This window comes from Phalacrocorax aristotelis, chromosome 8 (genome assembly GCF_949628215.1).
Source record: "Phalacrocorax aristotelis chromosome 8, bGulAri2.1, whole genome shotgun sequence".
Lineage (NCBI taxonomy): Eukaryota > Metazoa > Chordata > Aves > Suliformes > Phalacrocoracidae > Phalacrocorax > Phalacrocorax aristotelis.
Genome location: NC_134283.1, coordinates 1299641 through 1321591, shown reverse-complemented (window position 1 = coordinate 1321591; position 21951 = coordinate 1299641). Strand labels below are relative to the sequence as shown.

Below are 21951 nucleotides of genomic sequence, written 5' to 3'. Positions count from 1 at the left end.
ACTCGAGGAAGGTGGGGGCATGTGGACAGCCATGTAGTTCGTTCAGGTCTTTGCCTTCTAACACTGACGTCGTGCTGGAGCATTGTTTTTAAGTGGCTAGTGATGGTTTCAGTTTCCAGCCTTGGGAGGAAAGGGAGAGAGGGTGGGTATGCCTCTAAGATGGTAAATATTCAGAAGTTCTAAACTAGGCATAGTACAAAAGCATAATAAAAGACCAAAACCAACGGTGTTTCTTTGCTTTTGAAACTTGTTTATTAATCTCACTTTTTTAATTCTTCCAACACAATATGTTATTATGAACGAACATACCATTGCTGGAATCTAATCTATATACCATTGGGATTTTTAAAATTACTTACATAATTTTTTTATTGTTTCTGATGAACGCAACATGATTAAGCACATAGAAGATAAAAGCTTATAAATTGTGACTACGGTATAGGAAAATACTGACCACTGTCTTTAAATACGCTGTGTGACTAGCTGCCCTGGAGTAGACGTAGCTTAGAATAGTCTCACTCAAATTGTGTTCCCTGCCAGCAGCGCAGCCCGACGCGTCAGGTCATGGCGCTTGTGGTTCTGGGGCCCGCCGCCCCAAACCTGTGAGTTAACAGAAGGAGGGAAAGAGTTCACTCAGCTGTCACTAGATCGGCAACTGTTGCCATACTGATGGCTGAGGATTTATTGCTGAAGACAGAAAATAACGTTTCAGGAGAGGGTCTTTGGTTTTATGTAGAATAAACACATAAGGACAGCAGAAATTTTACTGCCATGTTCTTGTAAGATGTAAATTTGTTTAGAGCATAGGGATCTGTTGCTTTATGTTGATCTAAAAAAAAAAAGAAAAAAGGCACAGCAAAGGCAAAATAACAACTTGCTCTTGCTACAGAACTGGCACATGCAGATTTATGAAGTTTTTGCTTGACTAATCCTTTAACAGAATAAAACTACAGGCTGAATGCTTTGAGCACTCTCTTCACATGGTTATCTGGAAACAGACATTTTTTCAAAATGAAATAGGGAAGTTGTACAGTTCAAGTGCAGTAAAGTTTAAAATCTGATCATTTCTGGAAAGGTGTCGTAAGCTTTTATGTTTGTAGTTTAAGCAGTCGGTGGATGGCTGTCCTGGTCTAGAAAGATACAAAATGGACAGAAAACAAAACTATGGCGTTGCTGTTAGTCTTAAGAATAACCTGTGAAGGTTTCAGGTTTTCTAGGATTATTTGACGTATTCAAATGTTAGCAATGACCTCTCTGCCTATTAGCTTCTTGTGTGAGGAGGAGAGCTCTTATGAAAGGGCTGAAAAGTGAAATGGGAAGCAGGCCCCCGCTAGAAACCCACCCTTTGAATGCTGGATGTTAATGTTCCATTGTCCTTGTTTTATTTTTATTTGTGGCTGCAGCAGTGAAGGCCACTGGGTGTAACCTGGAGAAGGTAAACATGCTTCCTAGTGCCTTGATAACTCCACTCATGCCAAGCAGTATGATTAAGAAGGAAGATGTGGCTCCAATGGAAGTAAGTGCAGAAAAAAGATCTCCCCCGGTCTTCAAGGTAAGTTTGATTGAGATCTGAAGGCAGTGGCTTTAATAGTCTTAGTTACATCTACCCATCAGCCCATGTTCTAATAGCGGGGAAAACGTCGTGTCTGATATCGGTCTGGGCAAAACATACGATCACAGAGCGTGATTAAAATGATAGACAATTTCCTGCCTTCAAACAGATCGATCAGTTAGTGATACTATGAAGAATTTTTTTTGTCCGGTGACACAGAACTAGTAAATTACTGTAAGAATATTATTTTAATCGCTTCCTAGCATTGCTTTAATTGAATTGTACCTTGACTCTTTCCTTGAGGTAGCATTTCCACTGCTAGTCGTTCGCTTACTTGTTAGGTTACATATGGAGAGATGCATAGCCATCAAATCTCCCATCTGGTCTTTCCTGAACATAGTGGATTGGTAAAAATTTTATAAGCATAACCTGAATAAGTTTACGAGTTGCTTAATATATTGCAATTTTCAGGCTTCAAATGTGGTTGGACCAACTCAACAAACATTGGAAAACAGTATGTCTGGCATATCAACTTCTGCTTCCCATCTACCTTCTGAAAATGAAAACCAGCAACAAATACAGCCGAAGGTGTATAATCCAGAGACACTAACTACTATCCAAACGCAGGACATTTCCCAGCCTGGTAGCTTTTCAGCAGTCTCTGCTCCGGCTCAGCTGCAGAACAGTGATGCATTATTGCAGCAAGCTGCACAGTTCCAAACAAGAGATTCCCAAACCAGGGAAGTCTTGCAATCAGATGGCACGGTAGTCACTTTGTCACAGTTAACTGATGCATCACAACAGCAACAGTCTACGCTTTCAGAACCCGCACAGGCATTGCAGCAACAGATTTCATCAAGTATTTTCTCGTCAGCCAGCGGCGTGAGTCAGTTACAGAACACTATACAGCAACTGCAAGCTGGAAATTTTCCAACTAACACCGCCACTGGCAGCAATAGAAATGTTGACTTGGTGCAGCAGGTATTGGAAGCTCAACAGCAGTTATCTTCTGTTTTATTTTCTGGTTCAGACAGCAGTGAGGATGTTCAAGATCAGCTAAACGCAGATATCTTTCAGCAAGTTAGCCAGATACAAAATAGCGTCAATTCTGGGATATTTTCCTCATCAGACACAGCTGTCCATTCCAGACCAGAGAACCTTTTGCCTGGTCGAGCTGAAAACGTTCACTCACAACCTGAAAATGCGTTGTCCAATCAACAACAACAGCAGCAGCAGCAGCAGCAGGCGATGGAGACTTCTGCAGCAATGGTGATAGGAATCCAACAAAACATTTGCCAAGCTGCAACGCAGATGCAGTCTGATTTGTTCTCTTCAACAACTTCAGGGAACGGCGCCCTCCAACAGTCACCTGTTTACCAGCAGGCTTCTCACATAATGAGTGGGTTGTCAACAAGCGAAGACATGCAAATGCAGTGTGAATTATTCTCTTCATCTCCTGGTGTTTCTGGAAGTGAAACTACTCCTATTGCTCAGCAGCAGGTCTCCAACAACGGACCTACTATGTTTCCGGCATCAAATTCTGCAGATGGAGAAGAAGCTTCAGGTCAGAGTAAACAGATGCAAAGTACTGTATTTCAGACAATGGTTCAAATGCAGCACAGTGGAGAAGGTCAATCTCAAGTTAATCTCTTTTCATCTACCAAAACCATGATGACTGTTCAGGCAAGTGGAACTCAACAACAAGGAGGTGGTCTGTTCCAGCAGGGTGGAGAAATCATGTCTATTCAGTCGGGAAGCTTTATGCAGCAGTCTCCACATTCACAAGCTCAGCTTTTTCACTCTCAGAATCCTATTGGTGATGCTCAAAATATATCACAGGAAGCACAAGGCTCTATTTTTCACAGTCCAAATTCCATTGTCCACAACCAGACCAGTACTAATTCCTCAGACCAACTGCAGCCTCCAATGTTCCACTCGCAGAACGCCATGGGGGTATTACAGAGCTCTTCAGTTCCTCAAGACCAGCAGTCTGCCAACATGTTCCTTTCCCAGAGTTCAATGAGCAACGCTGCAACTCAGGAAGAACAGATGTCATTCTTTACAAGCCCAAATTCCATTTCTCCTCTGCAGACAGCAACAAACACTGAACAGCAGACTTCTTTCCAGCAGCAGACACAGATATCTCATATCCAGAGTTCTATGCTTCCCCAAGAACAGCCCCAGACTCAGCCTGCTCAGCAAGGTTTGTTTCAGTCTCAAGTGTCATTAGGCTCCATCCAGTCCAGCTCAATTCCCCAGAACCAACAAGGAGCTATCTTCCAGCCTCAGCATTCGATAGTTGCTATTCAGAGTAGCCCTCCATCTCAAGAGCAGCAGCAGCAGCAACAGCAGAACATGATGTTCAGTAATCAAAACGCAATGAGTACAATTGCCTCTCAAAAGCAGAACATGATTTTCAATCCAAATCAAAACCCAGTTACCAATCAGGAGCAGCAAGGCCAGTCCATTTTTCATCCACAGACTAACATGGCGCCGATGAACCAGGAGCAGCAGCCCATGCAATTCCAGAGTCAGACTACAGTGTCTTCTCTTCAGAATCCTGGATCCAACCAGGCTGAAGCACAGCAGCCAGCCATCTTCCATAACTCGCCCCAGATTCAGCTGGTCCAAGGCTCGCCAAGTTCTCAAGAGCAACAAGTCACCCTCTTCATCTCTTCAGCTTCCATGTCTGCCTTGCAGAACAGCATGAGCCAGCAAGAGCTGCAGCAGTCTCCCATGTACTCTTCTCAAAACAGCATGGCAGGAATGCAAGGAACTGCTTCTCCTCCGCAGCAGCAAGCTGCTTTATTTCACAACACAGCAGGAGGTGCTATCAACCAGCTGCAGAGTTCTCCTGCTTCGTCTCAGCAAACATCAGGAATATTCCTCTTTGGCATTCAAAACAGTAAGTGGTGTACGTGCCTGATTTTGAGTTTACAGTTTAGAAGAGCTACTAATTGGAGCCCAAAAGACAATGATTATTCAATTCTAACATATCTCCTTAGCAAAAAAAAAAGAAAATCCTGAAACAAGTAATGGAGCACTACGATTGAGAATATACGGAGTCATCATGTTGCTCTGAATGTACAGTTATGTTGCTGATTTTGCATGAGAACTCTTAGCCTAAAGACTGTTGGTCATCTTAGGATTAATGTGACAAAACAATCTGAAAATTGTCTGTATATTTATTTATGTATAAATATGATATATAACATTATCAATACATATAAAAATAATAGATAAAATACATGTACACACATTTAAAAAAAAACAAACCCAAACCTACCCCCTCTTTAAGACAGCTCCACTAATCTTGCTCATGCTGCATTTGATTTCCACAGTTGATGCAGTGGCTTTCTCCACACACTGTTGAAAGGAAGGATTTTTTTTTTTCCCCCCCTAAGCTGTGTAGCCCAGGGAAGTGTCTATGGAAGTGTATTTGAAACTCCTTTAACTTCATAAGCTGGCACTTTTCCGTATCTCATCTCTGAATCTAGCCTCCATGACAAGTTCTTCGGGACACAGATCCCTTAACCTGTCTGTACAGGGCTGTACGTACCTGTGCAGCTCCAGAGGTAGCAGATGCAGATGGTGATTATAGCATCTTAAAAAGATCCGGGCAGAAAGCCATAGCTGTGTACTTGGTCTGTGGGTGTACCTGCACGTGGGCTCTGCTGCCGTTGACAGTCAGGCCAAGCCTTTCCCTGACGCTGAAGATAAAGCTCGAAATGGTAGGAGGTGTGACACTGTTTGCAGATTTACAGGAGCAGTTAGTGGATACCTTGGCTGACCTGAAAGACACGTCTGTAATTAATGAAGACAAAGGATTGGCATACCCAATGCTTAATGCCATGCATTTTGTTTTTCTTCTAGCTAAGTATTGTCCTGTCTTTGGGGTGTTAGTAGTGTTTGGTCGTAATACAGAGTCCCCATATATTCAATGTGTGCACCTTGAACTCGTGCTTATACCCTGAGGGAGTGGTGAGCAAAGGCTGTCGCAAAGGCACGCGTGACTTTCTACACGGTTTATTGTCAGTATGGATATATGTAAAGAAGTTAGCTAATTCACTGCATGTATTAACCTGATTTAAATGGTCCTTTGTTCTTCACTTACTGCTTAACAGACTGTGGGCAGCTGCTAACTTCTGGACCAGCTACGTTGCCGGATGAGTTGATGGCTATAAGTCAGCCAGGTCAGCCGCAGAGCGAGGGACAAGCAGCAGTGCCAGCGCTGCTCTCCCAGCAGATATCCGAGACTTCTCCGCTACCCTCAGCTATGGCAACCAATCAGAATATTGAGAAAATAGATGATCTGCTTGTGTCATTGCAAAACCAAGGGAACAATATGGCTGGCTCATTTTAATTAGTCAAGTAAGTCATGTGTTTGTGTTTCTGGGTTCTTTCCTGCCACGCATTCTGCTGTTCAGGAAGTCTTCACTTCGGAGTGTATCACCGTGGTCTGAGAGACAGCTAAAATACCAGTAATGCTGAATTAAGAATGTGATACCGGTGGCTAGAATGAAGAGTTATTAAAAACAGTCAGTGGTCAGAATTTGTATGAAACAGTTGGTTGAGACTTGGCCTTGCCATTCAGTTGCTGTATTTTTGTCATCTGCTGTTACGGTCTAGTACTTCATTAGGAGGGGGAGTAGACCACTGACAGCTTGGCAGATAAAAGCATTCTGCAAGATGACTGTAGGTAAAGACTTAAGGCTTATCGAGTAAATAACACCTCAAGTCTGTACTATTCTGAAGTTGCCCCCTGGGTTACAATAACGTAATGTGGCTAGAATATGGCAGCCCTTGAGAGTGTGCCACATGCTGAGGCTTTGTTAAAAGGGAGCTGTCACAATCGGCTGTTACTAGGAAACATTCTGCTCCTAGAGGGGTGCCTTTTTCAGAGAGGTGAACGAGGATTTGACTACAAATGAGTACCAAGAACCAGGAGGGCTCTGGAATCTAGTGTTGCCCACAGTGTGTAACTTGGCTCTAGTTAACTCTGCCATCCTAAATCCCCCATAACCTTCCCTTAAGTGATACACTTCATTTTCTAACCTAAACTGTTTTGTATATGAAGTTATGAACTTTAAAAAAAAAAAAAAGAGTGAAAGGAGAGTAATCCTGCTCTACGGAAGAGTGCTGCATTCTGATACTCGCTCGTACCTTCGTGTCTGCATGTGAAGGACACTTCCAGGGTGGAGGAACTACACAGAAGTAAGAGGATGACTCTTGCGAGTTCTGCCTAACTTTTTTGCTTCCTTGTTTTTTTTCCTGCAGAAATTCTGTGAAGAAAAAAGTGATTTCCCAGATCCTCTCAGACCTTCCGACTCTGGATTAGGTGGTGTGGAACTGATTGCTTCTGTCAAAAAGCGGCCCTCTTCTCTACAGAGCACACACGTGGCCAATTGCAGCGTCTAGCACCTGAGGCTATGACCATAGTATTTGGGATCTGTAGTGCCAATAATGCTGAAAAGCTATGCTTTGTTTTACTAGGGCACGGGAGAGTACTGGTACTAGACTCCTAAACCTCATTAACAGTGGGGTGCTCTTTCAATTTAAAGCATATCTGGTCAGGTATTATTGTCGTTAGAAGGTAATACGTGATACCACATTTACTTTTTTCCTCCTCTTCCTTCTTCACATCCCCTCTTTCGACTAGCAAAGCTTGTGAAGCAGAAACATCGAATGCCTGTGACACGAGCCATGACTCAAAGCTGTCAGTAAGTGAAGGGATCGCGTGTTTTACAGTTGAGTGGGAGAGCTAATCCTGCGATTTGTTAATTGCAGTAGCTGGCAGTGAGGAAATATCATTGATAGCTGTAATAAACAAGGAGGGAATTGCTTGCTACTGTAGATAGCCAAAGGTGGGTGCTTTCCATCTGAGAATGTGATTAATGGTTTTCCATGTCTCTTACGTGTAACTGTACGTAGAGCAAGGGTTTGGTGGCTCTAACAAAATGAAGACATGAAGGGGAGCTTTCAATTAAGTTCTGCTCTTAAAATCTTATCCTCTTAAAATACCTTCAGCTTGAAAGGAACATTCTGCCTGGCTGAGGAAAGAACTCCTCGTTTCCCACTCTGATTGTATGGGTTAGAACTCGGTAAAGCTGTGCTATCCAGCCTCAAACCAGCCTTCTCCCTTTCGTTCTTGTGATTTTCCTTCTCTCTCCCTCAGTTTCATATTGTGTTTTTAAAAAAGACATAAAAGTGCTACTGGCTTTAAAGATCAGAAGCAGCTTTTAGAAATCCATGGCATTAAATCGCTTAGTCAGGTGTATCTTTGACAAATAATCAAGGATTAAGGAAAGAGGAGGCAGTTTCTCCACCACCTTCTCAATGCAGGAATCCCCCTTCACCAGTCATTTTCCAGCTGTTGCTGATGTAAATCCTCAGCTTGACTTAACTCCCAAGTACGGGACAAATCATGTCATTTTTAAGCATTCTTGAAAATTTCACTTCATCCTGAGCTGTTGCATCTTTGTGGCATATTGAGCTCATTGAAGTTTTGAAGTGATTTTTTTTTTTAAATACCAACAGTCCCCGAGCCTTGTTTCTAGATTGTCATGTCTCCATTAAAAAAAAAAAAAAATAAAAAAATGACTGATGTTACAGAATGTAAAAACAACCCACTCCAGACCATGCAGTTGTATTGTGAGGCATGTGAATTTTTTGGGTGCTCCAACTATCTGGACAGTTTTGTGATATCTCACTACAGCCTCATTCAGATACTTGTTTCTTCTCCTTCTGCACGTAGGAAGCTGTTGCCGCAGTTAGAGCCGAACAGCTGTCATGTATGGCTATTATGCCTTGGTAGAGTGTAGTTGGTATCACGTCATTTTTCATTTTTGTTATTTTAAATAACAAAGAATAGTCTGTAAATGGTTTTTAAGTTTCTCTAGTCTGTTTACTGTGTGTTTTCCCCTTAACTTGTGTGCTTAGTTGAGCCGTGTAGAGTTTTTGTTTGTTGTTTTAATGGTTTTTCCTGTTTGTCAGTCTGTCATAACGTTCACTTTCTCTTTCTGTCTCTCTCTTTCTCTCTCTCATTGAGAGGCATTGAATTACGTTTTCAGTAGTAAGGCTTCTTGCCGATATGAAGGGAACTTTTCAGAAAGAGACCTGCTCTGGGTCATTTAATTTTGAATACAGTTTTCAATCGTTCAAGTTTTGGATGGTTTATATCTAATGTGTGTTTCATTTTTTTGGAAAGCTATATTTTGTATTTAGGAAATGGTATACTATTTTGCTATTTGTACTGAGTGAGTACATTGGCATAAATATAAAAATTTATATATATACATATATATATAATATTCTTTTTGCCACACATTTTTGTGGTAAATTTGTGAGTTTGTCTGATGTTCTACCACAACGTGGCGTCTGATAACAGTGGGGTGGGGTGGGGTTTGTTATGTCTTTATTGAGTATTTAAGTACTTTTTGCAACATAAATAACTTGTTCATCTCTCGCCATTCCATCAGGCAATTTATTGTTCCAGCTGGCTATGAGGAGCTTCACTGTGTGTTTTGATGTGTCTGTCACTCAGCAATACGATCTAGTCAGGAAACCCGTAGGCATTTAGGCGTATATAAACCAATGGGGTTTCATTCAGAATGAGCCATTCAGCTTCTATCCACTATCATTGTCTATTTAATATTTTATTATTAGCGCCTCTGTGTTTTAACTCTTAATTTATGATTATGCGAAAACGTTTAAAAATTTAATCATGGTAAAAGAGAATTCCCTGCTTCATAATGTCCAGAGCTGCTTTATAACCCTGAACCATACCTTTTCTTTCTGTGATCCCTCCCCCCCCCCCCCCCCCCCAGGACAAATTATTAACAAAATCCTGTTATGGTTCATGACATGAAAACAGCAATCTTGCAGCGTTGACTAAATGCGGCATGAGGCTTTGTAGAAGACTGAGAATTATGGACTGAAACAACTTCCAGGTGGCCGTGGAAGTTGGTAGCCAGTTATTCGGAAATGAACTGGTGGCTTTTGCAGGATCGCAGTCCCAGGACAAGCTGTCGGGTGTCACGTGGGGCCTTCATACACAGAAGTGATAGGAATGATAAATTCACCTGTGTGCTGCTTCGGTTTGTTCCGTTGTTCCGAAGGGGTGTGTCCGTACGCTGGTCAGTGCCGAGTCACCAGGGACCAATTCTCCGTTTAACAAGATGGGTGTCCAAAAGAGAACTTCATACCAAGACTGCTACAGCTCCAGGGGAAGGGTATGTTTGAATTGTGTGCGTGTTTTAGGTCGCTTATGAAGAGAAGAGAAAAAAAAAAAAGTAAAAATAATAATTTAAAAAAAAAGGGCTGTGCTATCACATTTTCACTTCTGGATAACACCTTTTCTTGTGTTAAATTTATCCTGTTCATTTTAGGTCAATGTTTAAATGTACAACACTGAACATGTGATTTGGTTACAAAAAGTATTTGTCTTATGAATGAAGAGATTGCTCAGCGGTTGATTAGTGCTGGAGCTGCTGCTTGCACACAGCTGTTACAGGAGATAAAGAGAGGTTTGATAAGCCCATGAAGAGCTTAAAGACAGGCGGCAGGATTTCATGGCAGAAAGGCCCAAGAACAGCGTGAGCCGCATCTGTATTTTATCAGAGTCCTGAACATTTACTTTTGTGATTTAAGCAGTTGATATTGATAATTGGAGCTTACTCTGCCTTGTTTTTTAATCCCCATGTTTACTCCTCCGCGTGCTCACGCGGGCCGGCCTGTTAGCAGTGGGCTGACGGAGCGCTGGCCTGCGGAGGTGAGGTGAGGTGGCGGTATCGGGTCTGGTCCAGTTTGGTTAAGGAAGTTAGAAGATACTGAGACATTAGTCTCTATTAATTTAAAGTTCCTGACGTTATTATAAAGGGAAAGTTACTATCGTATCCACAAAGCAGCAATTAAATACAGAAGATATTACTAGGTGAAAGATGAAAAACTGCAGAGCTGCATCGCTGGGGTGGGTTTTCTGTATCTTGTTTTTTCTGCTGCTTGAGCTCGCTCTTAAGAGAATCGTTAAATCCGATCCTCCGTATTAAATGTGGGCCGCGCTCTCCTGTACGTGCCCCTGCAGCACCCATGGCCCGCGCTCTGCACGGCGTCCGTGGCTCGTGGTGCTTTACGGAATGGCGATTTCTCGGCACAGCTTAAAATCTAGGGAGACGTACCTGCTGCCCACCAGTCGCGACCTCAGCATACCTTCTCTTGTCCGCTTATACGCGCTCTCTGTGTGTATATACATATTAAAAAAATCATATGAATAACACAATGCACAGTATTAGCTAAACATCTCCTCTGGTAGGAAGTTAATGGTGCTTTGTGCTTAATTAGCAAGTCCACGTTTTGTTATTAATTGCCTCTTTGCTGTCTGATCTTTCAGCAGTTATTCAAGCCAAATGCTTTGCTATTATTTTCACGTCAAAATACTTCAAGAAATAATTTCAGCCTTGCTGTTTTAAAGGGGATGTTTAATCACCAACCGTTTTATTATAATTACTTTTAATTACCGACGGGGTGGTTACTTCCTATTTAGTTTTAAGGCAGAATAAAGCATGAACAGTTAAGCGTTTGTTACTTTTGGCAGGTTTTTTTACTGGAAATACCGAGTCTGGCAGCTGTATCAGTGGACATTCCCCTAATTTAGATAAGTCAAACTTTTTTTTTTAAAAGCTTTTGTTGTGTTTTTGATTTAGGATATAGTTTCTAAAAAGAAAACTTGTCTGAATAGCTTTTGTACTCTCTTATTATCTTTCCAGAGTCCTCAGAACACCAAACGAGCCAAGCTTGCATTTGTGTTAAGACATAGTTTAAATCACTACTTGAGTAGCAGGAAAGGTGACTTATTAAAAAGCAAAATCAAAACAGTTGTTACTGGACTGAAAAAGCTACACGTAGTTTCCCCGAGAGTGTGTGTGTGTGTGTGCAGGCGTGCACGCTCGTCAAGAGTTAGAATTTCCAGGTTTGGAATCTCACGCCTCCGTGGCGAGCCGTCGCGTTCCCGTTGCGGGGTACTTAGAGGAGAGGGAGTACGAGGGATTGATGGGTATTCATCTGAGTGACAGAGCAGGCACAAGGAGGATGAATTGCTTTGCATGCTCCGAGCTATGAGTGGTAGGTGGAGGGTGAGAAGGAGGAAAATACTCATCACTGGTGGCTTCTCATTAGTGTAAAGTGTATTTTCAAGGACTAGGTGGTGCTTGTGTTCCTGCGGGCCTGGTGGCAGCTCTGTCATTTTAGACACTAAAAGGAAACTGGTAATGAGTTGATTTGTTTGTCTGTTCAGGGTTTTTGTCTTAATTTGGAGTAGTCTTTTGGGATGGGATGTGAGCACTTCCAGTTGATTCAGACCAATCATGCCAGGTGTGTACGACAGCAGTCACCCGAGCCTGCAAACAGGCGCCCGTCTGTGCCACCGCGGGCTGAGAACCGCGCGCCGAGGATCTCTGTTGGAAGTCTGATAAACGTTACTTAGGTAGGAGGAAAAAGTGCAGGAGCAGGCCAACTCCTGTAAAAGTGTACTCGTGAAATTCTGTGGCTGCGTGTGGGGCTCTGAGGGGTGACACAGGAGAGGCTTTTCCTGTCTTACGATCTGTATAGGTATGTAAATATGCAATGCCTGTATATTCTAGGGTTATATATCTGTATATAGAGGAATCATATCTATTATATATATAAATAGCTAGTAGACACATGCATATAATACTGTTATATTTACATTTTTATAAACATGAAATAATATTACTTTTCCTTAGTATGAGGTTATTTACCAAGGTTTTTGTAGTAATTCATTAACAGTTGTATGAACACCTTTCAGTACTGTACACGTGGCGCTGCTGGTAATGTTGCTCCAGAATCTCGCTCTGCTTGTGAACATCGCTAATATCCATGGGTTTAAAACAGCTCTATGCTTTTTTTATATTTTTATATCTTTTTATTAATAATTGCAGACGTGGCGTTAGCGGAACGGTAGAACTGACAGCCTTGGCTGGGAGCCTGCCCGCAGGGCGGGCTCAGGAAGCGCCGTGGCGGCACAGGCTTTCCGCACTGGCGTGCTCCCCGCCACCTGTCCTCAGGCGGCTCCCGACCTCGGGGCCTTTTCCGCGCTCGGTCTCCCAGCAGCTCGTGCCGGTAGGGAATAGCGGTGGTCGTGGTGCTCGGGAGGAGTGGGCTGACAGCAGCAGCGCTCTCCCAGCGGGGGTTAACTGTGCTTGCAGAGCAAAGGACCCGGCTGCTGCTCAGCTGGGTTGGTTTGGATTGGGAAGGTGACGCTCGATCTGTCGTTGCTCTTGTCTCCGGTCTGACAAAGGCAGGCACCTTTAATTTTTTTTTTACTGGCTTTGTACTGCAACAGTCACCATCTAGAAAACTCTCTCCTTGAACGCTGGTGAAAGCTCTCCTTGGTTTCTAGCCGTGAGGAACCCTGCTCCAACTTGCCCTGATTTCTTACAGATTGTGTGAGAAATTAAACTCAAAGAAATCCAGATCGTAAAATAAGTAGCATGTGTTTTGTCCGCCACGAGTCTTCACGCCAAATCAGGTGTGTCCCACTGCAGCGCGGCCTTAGGTTGGTCGATAGACATCATTGTCCTGGTACAGGCTTTACCAAAGCACCTCTGCCAAAGGACACGTCCTTACGTCTCCCCTTTGAGCCATCGGCTCACAGGTCTGATCTCCGCTGCCTCCGGAGAGCTTCTATAATTTTTGCTGTTACAGTTCATGAAATTCCCTCATAACACTGAAGTGTACTGGGACAGGGGTGAGGAATCGGAGGATTTCCCTGCTCGCTGTGGGATGCTGATGCTTGCAAGTGCTTGGCTCGGACTCAAAACCCCGACGCCCAGCAGCAGCCCACTGGGAAGCGTTGCAGTTTTGTGCACGGGCTCCAGGATTCAGATTAGCGAAGGGTCCTGCGTTCAGATCACCTAAATGGTCCTTTTAGGCCCTCTGCGAGTCGGGGAAGGTCCTTGTGCAGGTGGGTCCCCACGCAGGCGCGCGGCTGTCCCGGAGGTCGGGATGAGGGAAGATCCCTCTTGAAAGGAGAGAGCGCGGCACCTCTGGGTGTTGCAGAACTGGGAGCGTGTTCCACTGCTCCGCTTAGTCGGCCACAGTATTCCTGAAGTTGTTTTTTTTTATTCTGGACACTATTTGAAATGAGGCAATTTTGAACTATTTAGATTTAAGCTCATTATTAACGAGTAAGCTCCAAAACCCTTCAGAGCAGAGCTTTCTACCTCTGTTACGAGCTGCATCTTTGAGTGTTTGACTCGCCTTTCTGCCATGTGTTCCTGGAGCACACTGATCGACTGCTGAGCTGCCTCTTCCACTGTCCTGCAATGTGAAAGTAGCACCAGATATTCCTCTCTGCATTTCTGTGTATATGGCTTTCGTAGTTGGGGTTTTCAAAGCACTGATACCCGGTGTTTTCAGTTTGTTCTGAGGGGATATTTCATTTGCATCTATGTTTTTAGCTATCCTGTGATAACTTGTTGAATATTAAAAAATAAAAATATTTTGCTTCTATTGGGACATTTGTATACTCGCAACTATATTTCTGTAAACAGCTGCAGTCAAGAATAAAACAATGAAAGTTTTCATTTTGCAGTGTAAAGTCTTGTTGTGGTTTTTTCAAAGGCATTTTCTCTCTCCTGGGAGAATGTGGCCGTTCTTCAGGACGGAATAAACCCGCCTGGGAACCATATGGCGCCGGGGTCAGGAAATACCGGCAAGGCAGGAGCCCGCGATGATTTGTGCCTGCGCTGCATCTGCTGGAGTTGTTGCATAAAAGGCACCGTGTCGTGTGTGTGCTTTTAAAGAAAAAATACTGCAATGTTTCTTTCTGATTTTATGGTGGTTAAGTCCAGAGTAACCATCCCTACTACCGGTTTTACTACCCAACCCCCAGCCTGCAAACTACAGAGCGCTCAAAGTGTTGTCACAGTTTGCCTAAAGCAGGGCTCTGCCTCTGGGGGCGGGGGATGTAGAGGGCTCCCCCAGGATGGTCTGGGGGCTATTCTGCCTGAGGGAGGCGATGGCACCAGGCCCAAAGAGAGCTGACTGTAATTAACTGCCTGCCCAGAAGAATTAGCACAGGCCCACTTTATCTGCATCGTTGGTGTATTTGTGCTAAAACTGATCTGGGGGTGGCTGAGGCTCAGGAGCGTGTTCCCGTTCCTGCTGAGCTCCTCCAGGGCTGTCGCCTCCAGCAGGGCCATGGCGCCAGCTGCTGGGATCAGTAAGCTTGTGTAATCTTGAAAAATTGCACTGGGGGCAAGAAGAAACACTGTCCTCACCCCGAGAGCTGGGCCGAGGGCTTTACTGTGAAAGGGTTAAGCAGGTTAATCCCAAAAGGCTTTCCCTGGTGCTGCCCCAGCGTCAGATGTGGCCATGCTGCAGGGGGGCAAATGCAACCCCCGGCTGCTGGCTTTTGCCAGCCCCGAGCTGCCAGCCCTGCTGCAGGCACTAATTATCGGGCTCCCTCATTAGTGCCACGGTGGGGCCATAGGGCAAAACACCCTGAGGAAACCCTCCTCTTCCTCTCGAGGCTCAGAGGAAGGCACGAGCCTGCCACAGGCAGCTGCAGAAACAAGACTGAGCCACGGCACAGTGGGTTTTGGGTTTATTAGCAACACGGCCGCTTCCTGCAGGGTCCTGGGTGGGGGCTGAGCAGGGAAGCCACGACCTTGCCCAGCTCCGCCTGGTTCGGGCAGGCCAGCCCAGGTCAGAGTCGCCCCAAACCCAGCGAACACGCATGGCTGCTCTTCAGGCACCAGAGAAGCATGGCAGGAAGGGCCGGGCCCCTGCCTTCGAAGAGTGCAGGGAGAGGCCTCGCCCTCCCGGAGCCATCAGGCAGCAACATGCAAGGCGCAGGCGGCTGGTCCTTCCCTCACGGCACCGGCTGCAGGGGGCCCAGTCCTGCCCTTCACCTCCTCTTCACGAACTTCTTTGTCACGGCGTTGGGGTTCAGGCGCCTCCTGCCAGCACCCAGGGCCGCGTCCCGGATTTGCAGGTTGGCCGCGCGGCTGTAGATGTCATTTTCCGCAAAGGGCGAGACTCCGGCGATGTAGTCGGGGTCGAAGACGTTAGTCTTCTGCCTGGCCTTGCGGGACAGCCGCTGCTGCGGGAAGGGCTGGTCTTCCACGAGGTGAGGGTTGTTCGCGTGCTTCCCTCCTTTGGGGGCTGGCAGCGGGTACTGCCAAGAGAAAAGCAGTCGTTAAACTTGCCTCAGGGGCAGCTCTTGCTCAAAGGGACGTGAAGATGACTGCAGGCCTCCAGAGGAGAGCTGAGCAAATGAAGCCTGAAAGCCCCAAGGTCAAGTGGAACATCTGAAGGATGATCGCAGCTTTGTTTTGGGTCCCAAAGCACTGGTTCCCTCCAGCCCACCAGCTGCAAGCCCAGCCCTCATCCCAGCAGCAGCAGCCCAGCACGTCACATACAGCTACTCACCCTGAGCCCTCGGGGGTTCAGCACCTTGGGGTTGCGGGAGAAATGCATGTGGAGGCTCCCATCATCGCTGACGCTCACCGCAACCTTCTTTAGGGTCTTGTTACCGCAGTGGGGACAGAAAACCTTGGTCATGTCCGAAGTGGTCCTGCAAGACAGGTACAGAGGGGGTTTACTGCTCCCTGGGCTGCGGAAGACAGGCTTAGCCAAGGAGCAAGATCATCCACCCAGCCCCAGCAGGCACCGCGTGCCCGTGCCAAGGGCAGCGCCGCTCTGCGCGCGCACACACTCACTTGAAGCAGCCGTGGCAGCGGAGGATGTAGCTCCTGGCCTGGCGGATCAGCATGCCGTTCACCGCCAGCACGTGCAACCCCATCTGCAGCAGCACGTTCTGCAACGAGGAGGGAGAAACTGCGACACCGTGAGCTTTAACCGGGGTTTGCCAGCCCAGGCAGCGAAAGGCTGACAGAAGTGATGCCAGCGGGCTTTGCAGAGACCTCTGCGATGGAGAGAGCTGGCTACTTTTAAGATAAAAGGAGCTGTCACAAAGCTGCTCTCTGGGGGACTCGGCAACGGGCTCCTCTAAACCAGCACACAGAGACAACCAGCCCAGAGGTTTGAGTAATTTGAGAACCTGCCCTCGGCCCGCCCCACCAGCCCCCCGCGCTCCTGTGCGGGGCAGCAGCCAGCACCCACCTGCATGGCAAAGTCAGTGGTGACACAGCCGACCTGGACGCCGTCGGGAGCAGCGTCACAGTGCCCTGTGTCCTGCTGGACCTGCTTGAGGTTGCTGGGTGTTATCCAACCCTCGTCATCACTCTCCTCCTCGTCCTCCTCTTCCTCAGCACTGGCCCCATCCTCAGAGCTCTGGTGCTCCTCGGTGGCCTCTGGGTTAACGGGGACGGCCTGAGCTTTCTGGGGTGGAGAGGAGAGTCAGCTCTGGCACGTGTCACGCTCCTGGTCGGAAAGCGGGGCAGCAGGACAGCGAGGAGGGGAGGCCCTGGGTCTCACCAGCAGCTCCTGCAGCTCCTCCTCGATGCTGGGCAGGGGCGCCCGCCAGTAGAGGAAGGAGCTGAACTCATCGCTCTCAGATGGGACCGCGCTCCTCTCGGGGCTGGGCTGACGCTGGCCTTTCCCTGGGCGCTTGTGCTGTGGGGGGATACGGGACTGGGGGTCCCTCGCCTGCGGCTGCCCGGGGGGGCTGCGCCCCTGTCCCCAGCACCTCACCTCGGGGCACCGCACCCCCGTCCCTTACCTTGGCGGGCAGATGGAAGCCGGCGAGGTGCAGGGGGGCCTCGGGGTGCCGCGGGGTGGAGCTGAGCCGCACCTGGGGAGGCAGGTCGGGGGGTCGGCGGGGCGCCCCGGGGACGCGGCCCCATCCCGGGGGCGGGCCCTACCTTGTCCTGGGGCTCCCAGCGGAGGCAACCGAGGCCGTCGGTCTCGGCCTGCAGCTGGCAGGTGAGGGCGAGCACCTGCAGGTCGGCGGCCGAGAGGCTGGGGTAGTCGCCGGTCTTCTTGGAGAAGTCGGTCACTGCGGGGCGGGGAGGGAAGGGGCCGTCGGGCCGGGCCGGAGCTCCCCGGGGCTCCGGGAGCGCGCAGGGCGCCGGGCCGGGCCGCAGGGCGCCGGTACTCACCGAGGCGCAGGAGGTCGGGCCGCGGGCGGCGGAGGCGCAGCTCGCAGGGCAGCGCGGCCAGGCGGCGCCGCGTCGGCCTGTCGCGGATCTCGGCCAGCACCTCGGGCACGGTGTACAGGTTCTGCGCGATGTCCTGCGGGGCGGCGGCGCCGTCAGACCGGACCGCACCGCACCCTCTCCCTCTCCCCCCTCCCGGTCCCCGTTCCCGGTACCTGCAGCGGGGCGGCGCTGAGGAAGGCGCCGGTGTCGGCCACGACGTGCGCCACCCGCGCCATGCCCGCCCGCCCCATGGCCCTCGCCGCCACCCGTACGCGCCGCGCTGCCCGCCGGGAAATGTAGTCCGCGCGGGGCGAGCCGGGAACGGCGGCGCGACGGCTTCCGGGCGGCGCGGTCAGGTGACGGGCCGGTGTCACATGACGGCGGGTGCTGGAGCCGGAAGCGGGAGCGGAGCGGTCGCCGGTAACTTGGGTGGCGGGACGGGACGGGAGGGGAGGACACGGAGGAGGCCGGTATCCCCCGGCCCACCCCGCCCGGTCTTACAGCCGCTCCCGTCTGGCGGGCAGGGCCTGGTGGGGTGCCGGGAGCTGCTCGGCCGCGGGCTCTACCCGCCCCAGGGCGGCACCGGAGGCCGCTCCCGCGGCGGCGGGGCCCGTGGGGAGGGTTGTCCCGGTCGCCGCCTGCCCTCCGCGGTGCCCGGGGGCGGCGGGCGCGGCCCGCGGAGCCTGGCGGCGGTGGGGTCGTTCTGCCCCACCTCGACCCCCCACTCCGCGGCGGCCGGCCCGGTGCTGTGCGGGGCGAACCGGCTCCAGCCGCCGGGCAGAACCCGGCCCGGCGCCGGCGAGGGGGGTTTCCGGCTCCCGGGAAGGCTGTCCCGGCCCTGCCGCTGCCCTGCGGCCTCGCCGGTGAGCCGTGCGGTAGCGGGACGGCGGTGGGGCTGCCCCAGGAGCCGAGGCCGGGCCGTCGGCGGCGGGAGCCCCGTGGGAGGCCTCGGCTTTGGGAGGAGAGACCGCCCCAGGCCTGCGTCGGGACGAGCCGGCTCGGCCGGGGGTTTAAGCGGTAAACGGAGCGTGCGGGAGTGGGAAGAGGCCGGCCGGAGAGGAAGGCTGCGCTGGGGAACGGCGCTGAACGCGGGGTCTGAGGGCCGGGAGGCGTTTGATGTGGCCAGGGGAATTGGAGCAAGCGACAGCGAAATGCTGTAGAATTAGGAAGAGAGAAAGTGTGGAAAAGAGTAAAGATTTAAAAGGGAGAAAAGGATAAACACAGCCCAAACACAAAGGGTCTCTGCTGTCACCTTACACGGGAGGGTGCAGTGAGGAAACTGCCAGCTGGTCTGGCCTGGGGTCCCCCTCTGCAATGGGGCGCTTGGGCGAGTCGGCGAGGTCAAGGCAGGCATGTCACGGCGGCTCCAGTCTGCGCCCCAGCTCTGGGGTACAGCGGGAACAGGGGAGTGGCGAGGGGATGCGTGTGCGGAGCAAGGGCTGGGAAGTGGAAATCCCTCTGTGGCAGGTAATGCTTGGCGATTAACAAACCTCAGATAGCTTTTTCTGGCAGAGCTGGCAGAGGGAGGCAGGGCTGGTGAGGCTGGCAGGGCTGGTGAGGCTGGCATTGCCACGGGGGGTGGCTGGAGAGGAGCAAAAGCAGCTCCCGTGACTCCCTGACTGTGAGGGAGGACTGGGGATCCAGACTCCCCACTGCAGGGGAGTGAGCCTTCCGCCCACGACAGTAACGTTGAGGCATAGGTCGCTGATGTTGGTGTAAGAGGCCCTGAAGGACAGGGTGGCTGGTCGCTCTGGCCCAGGGGCTGGTCACGGGCAGGCGCAGGAGGTGCTGCTTGGGAGGGGCACGTGTGCCTGGCTCTCTCTGTGGGCCTGCTTAATGGTGCTAATGAAATAAGTGGTGATGCAGAGCCATGGAGTCATAACAAATACGAAGATGAACAATATCCTAAGGGAAGGCTGGTGTGATCTGTAGACCAGGATAATTGGAGTAGGAGTAACTCGTAATAGCAAGTGCTGTTAGTCTTGTGAAAGACTTCCCTCCATAAGTCAGCTGTCCCCGACTCATGACTGGGAGGGCAGACAGGCACGTGTTAGCAAGCCTCCAGCCGCTGTCTGATAGAGCCAAGACAGCAGCAAGTCTGGTATCAAACGAGGTTTTCCAGGGAGAGGTGGGGATTGTACAAGGCACTGGCCAGGTCTCAGCTGAGCCCAGGGTCCCAGGAGGGTTTGCTGTGCTGGGGGGCAGATTGCACAGAGCTGGCACGGAGAACGGAGTGGAGAGCGGAGACCCTGGTTCATGAGAGGGGATTTAAAATGGAACCTGGCTTTGAGCTGGAGCTTGGTGAGGTCTAATGAGGGTGTGGGGAGAGGGCAGGAAAGAGAGAGGGAGAGACTCCTGCACGAGAGGGGAGGTGACAGAGGCTGGAGCTGCTGGAGATGCTGTTTTTCCCTTTCCATGTTTTCCTCGTCAGGGGAGGGAGAGGCTGACAGGCACTCTGGTCCAGGGCTGAGAAGGGGGCTGCTCTTGGCTTTAGTGGCTTGGGAGCGGGATCAGGTTTGACTCTGAGCCCTTGCTGCTGCCCTGGGAGACAAGCTTGAGGCTCCTCTTTGCTCCTGCCTGAGGGTGGGCAGCAAAGGGCTCCGTCTGCCCCGCTGTGTCTGCAGCTTGCACAGGCAGGGGCCCTCTGGTCTGTGACCTTGACACCCACTGCAGGCACCCACATTTGTCGCATCCTCTCCAGCTCCTCCGCCTCAGACGTGCGGAAGGGAGGACTGCTTCCCGCAGGCTCAGGAGGACGGTGTGAGTCGATAGCTGACTCTCTTGTCCCAGACTGAGCACCTCGTGCTTCTGCGTGATACGTGACCTCATCCTTCTACGTCGTGGTCAGTCGTTTTGGCAGAGGCGCCCAGCCACGTGTGCTGCCAGCGCCCCTGGGTGTTACAGCTTGCATCCTTCCTTGCCTGCTCCCTGTCCCCAGTGGGTGACTCCAGGGGAAAGCTGCAGCAGAAGGGGCAGGGGGAAGCGCTGTGCCTGCGGTGACAGTGACGTGGCGCCGGAGAGCAAGGAAGTGGTGAGCGCTTTGGGAAATGGAGGTCTGGGCTTGTAGCCTGCTCTGCAGTGTGATCCTTCTCTGCGTTCAGAGCAGCTGTGGTCCCTGACCCCTCCACAGTGTGTTAGAGTAGATGGGAGTTATTTTTCTGCGGAATTTTGCTGCCAGGGAGAGACCCTTGAGGGATGTGGCTGCTTCCCCATACTGTGACCAGAGCTGCTGTTCTGCCGGTGTCACCACCTCGTCCTTTCTGAGGGATCCCTTGCGCGGTGGCCGTGCAGGCTGCTCAGCAGCACAGCAGGACATCAGACAGCGTGTCTGCTGAAGGCTTTGGAGCCTGCTCTGTCCTTGTGCTGGCTGTGATCAGCAGCGACCTTTGCATCAGGGTGGGGTGCAGCTGCCCAAATGGGGTGTCCAGAGGGCTGAGCGCTGCCCAGCTTGGCTCGGACCTCTTCAGGGCATGGTGGCACCATTGAAAGGGAGTTTCTCTTCCTAGGGCGCAGTGTTGCCATGCCTGTGGTGCAGGGCTGGTTTATCAGGAGTGAGGGGGAACCTGTGTGTACCAGGCACGTGCCTGTCCGTTGCCAAGCGTCCCTGCTATGGGGGGTCACCTGCAGTAATGGCCGGGCTGCGTTCAGGCCCAGAGGGGCTGACCTGGGACCCCAGTGCATCCCCAGCTTCCTCTGCAAGCTGGGTGCGATGCTGAGGTGTCTCCTCTCTCTCTGCTTCCAGCCAGGGGTAATGCCATGGCCGCTGCGAGCTCCAGCAGGGCTAGGGCTGGGCCGCCCTGCGAGAAGTCCCAGCTCTCTGTGAAAGGTGGGTCCCGCTGCCTCGCCAGAGGTGGGGCTGGGAGTCCCACAGCGGGGAATGTGGATTTCGGGTGCGTGCTCTGCCTGCACCGTGGCCTGGGAGACCCTCTGGGGAGGAGCAGGGGCTGGGGAAGGCTAGCAGTGCCCTGTGTGCCTGGGAAGCAGAGCTGCCGTTGGCTGGGCTCTGCCACCTCCTGTCCCCGGCTGCAGTCGGGACGTGGCTCCGTGGCCTTGCCGGGGCTGCGTTGGTGCTCCCGTGGCCGCGAGATGGCTCCCGACGCCTGGAGCTGCGTCCCCCGGAGCTGTGTCCCCGACTCTGCCCCTGCCAGGGCACCGAGCCTCGCCTGGTGGGTGCCTCTACCCAGCGGCTCTAGCAGAGCCCCCTTGCCCACAAGCCCTGGGGTGTCTGTGGGGACTGTGACACTTCTGCAGCCTTCAGGTGTGGGGTCAAGGCATGGG

General features: G+C 50.6%; 3 protein-coding genes across 10 annotated transcripts in view; 2 read left to right on the top strand and 1 right to left on the bottom strand.

Moving 5' to 3' along the window:
- Positions 1 to 14161, top strand: part of NFAT5 (nuclear factor of activated T cells 5) — a 72559-nt gene extending 58398 nt beyond the window's left edge. For 4 of the 5 annotated variants that reach the window (XM_075101078.1, XM_075101081.1, XM_075101080.1 and 1 more), the window contains 4 exons: positions 1404 to 1552; positions 2024 to 4457; positions 5677 to 5923; positions 6830 to 14161. In XM_075101078.1, the coding sequence (XP_074957179.1) occupies positions 1404 to 1552; positions 2024 to 4457; positions 5677 to 5915 (2822 nt within the window). In that variant the 3' untranslated portion in view covers positions 5916 to 5923; positions 6830 to 14161. The remainder of the gene's footprint in view (positions 1 to 1403; positions 1553 to 2023; positions 4458 to 5676; positions 5924 to 6829) is intronic. The other variant, XM_075101079.1, reaches the window with a different exon arrangement.
- A 1002-nt stretch (positions 14162 to 15163) lies between these two features.
- On the bottom strand, positions 15164 to 17995 carry NOB1 (NIN1 (RPN12) binding protein 1 homolog). The gene is made up of 9 exons (XM_075101087.1): positions 17847 to 17995; positions 17635 to 17767; positions 17398 to 17531; positions 17256 to 17327; positions 17012 to 17149; positions 16697 to 16915; positions 16294 to 16391; positions 16004 to 16148; positions 15164 to 15749 (listed from the first exon to the last, which is right to left on the bottom strand). The coding sequence occupies exons 1-9, from the start codon at positions 17922 to 17924 to the stop codon at positions 15480 to 15482; spliced, it is 1287 nt and encodes a 428-aa protein (XP_074957188.1). The 5' UTR covers positions 17925 to 17995; the 3' UTR covers positions 15164 to 15479.
- Positions 17996 to 18002: 7 nt separating this feature from the next.
- The window catches only part of WWP2 (WW domain containing E3 ubiquitin protein ligase 2), a 43494-nt gene continuing 39545 nt past the window's right edge, over positions 18003 to 21951 (top strand). The window contains exons 1-2 of one of the 4 annotated variants that reach the window (XM_075101083.1): positions 18003 to 18093; positions 21416 to 21499. In XM_075101083.1, the coding sequence (XP_074957184.1) occupies positions 18048 to 18093; positions 21416 to 21499 (130 nt within the window). In that variant the 5' untranslated portion in view covers positions 18003 to 18047. Of the gene's footprint in view, positions 18094 to 20035; positions 20705 to 21415; positions 21500 to 21951 lie in introns of those variants that run through there. The other 3 variants (XM_075101086.1, XM_075101084.1, XM_075101085.1) reach the window with 3 other exon arrangements.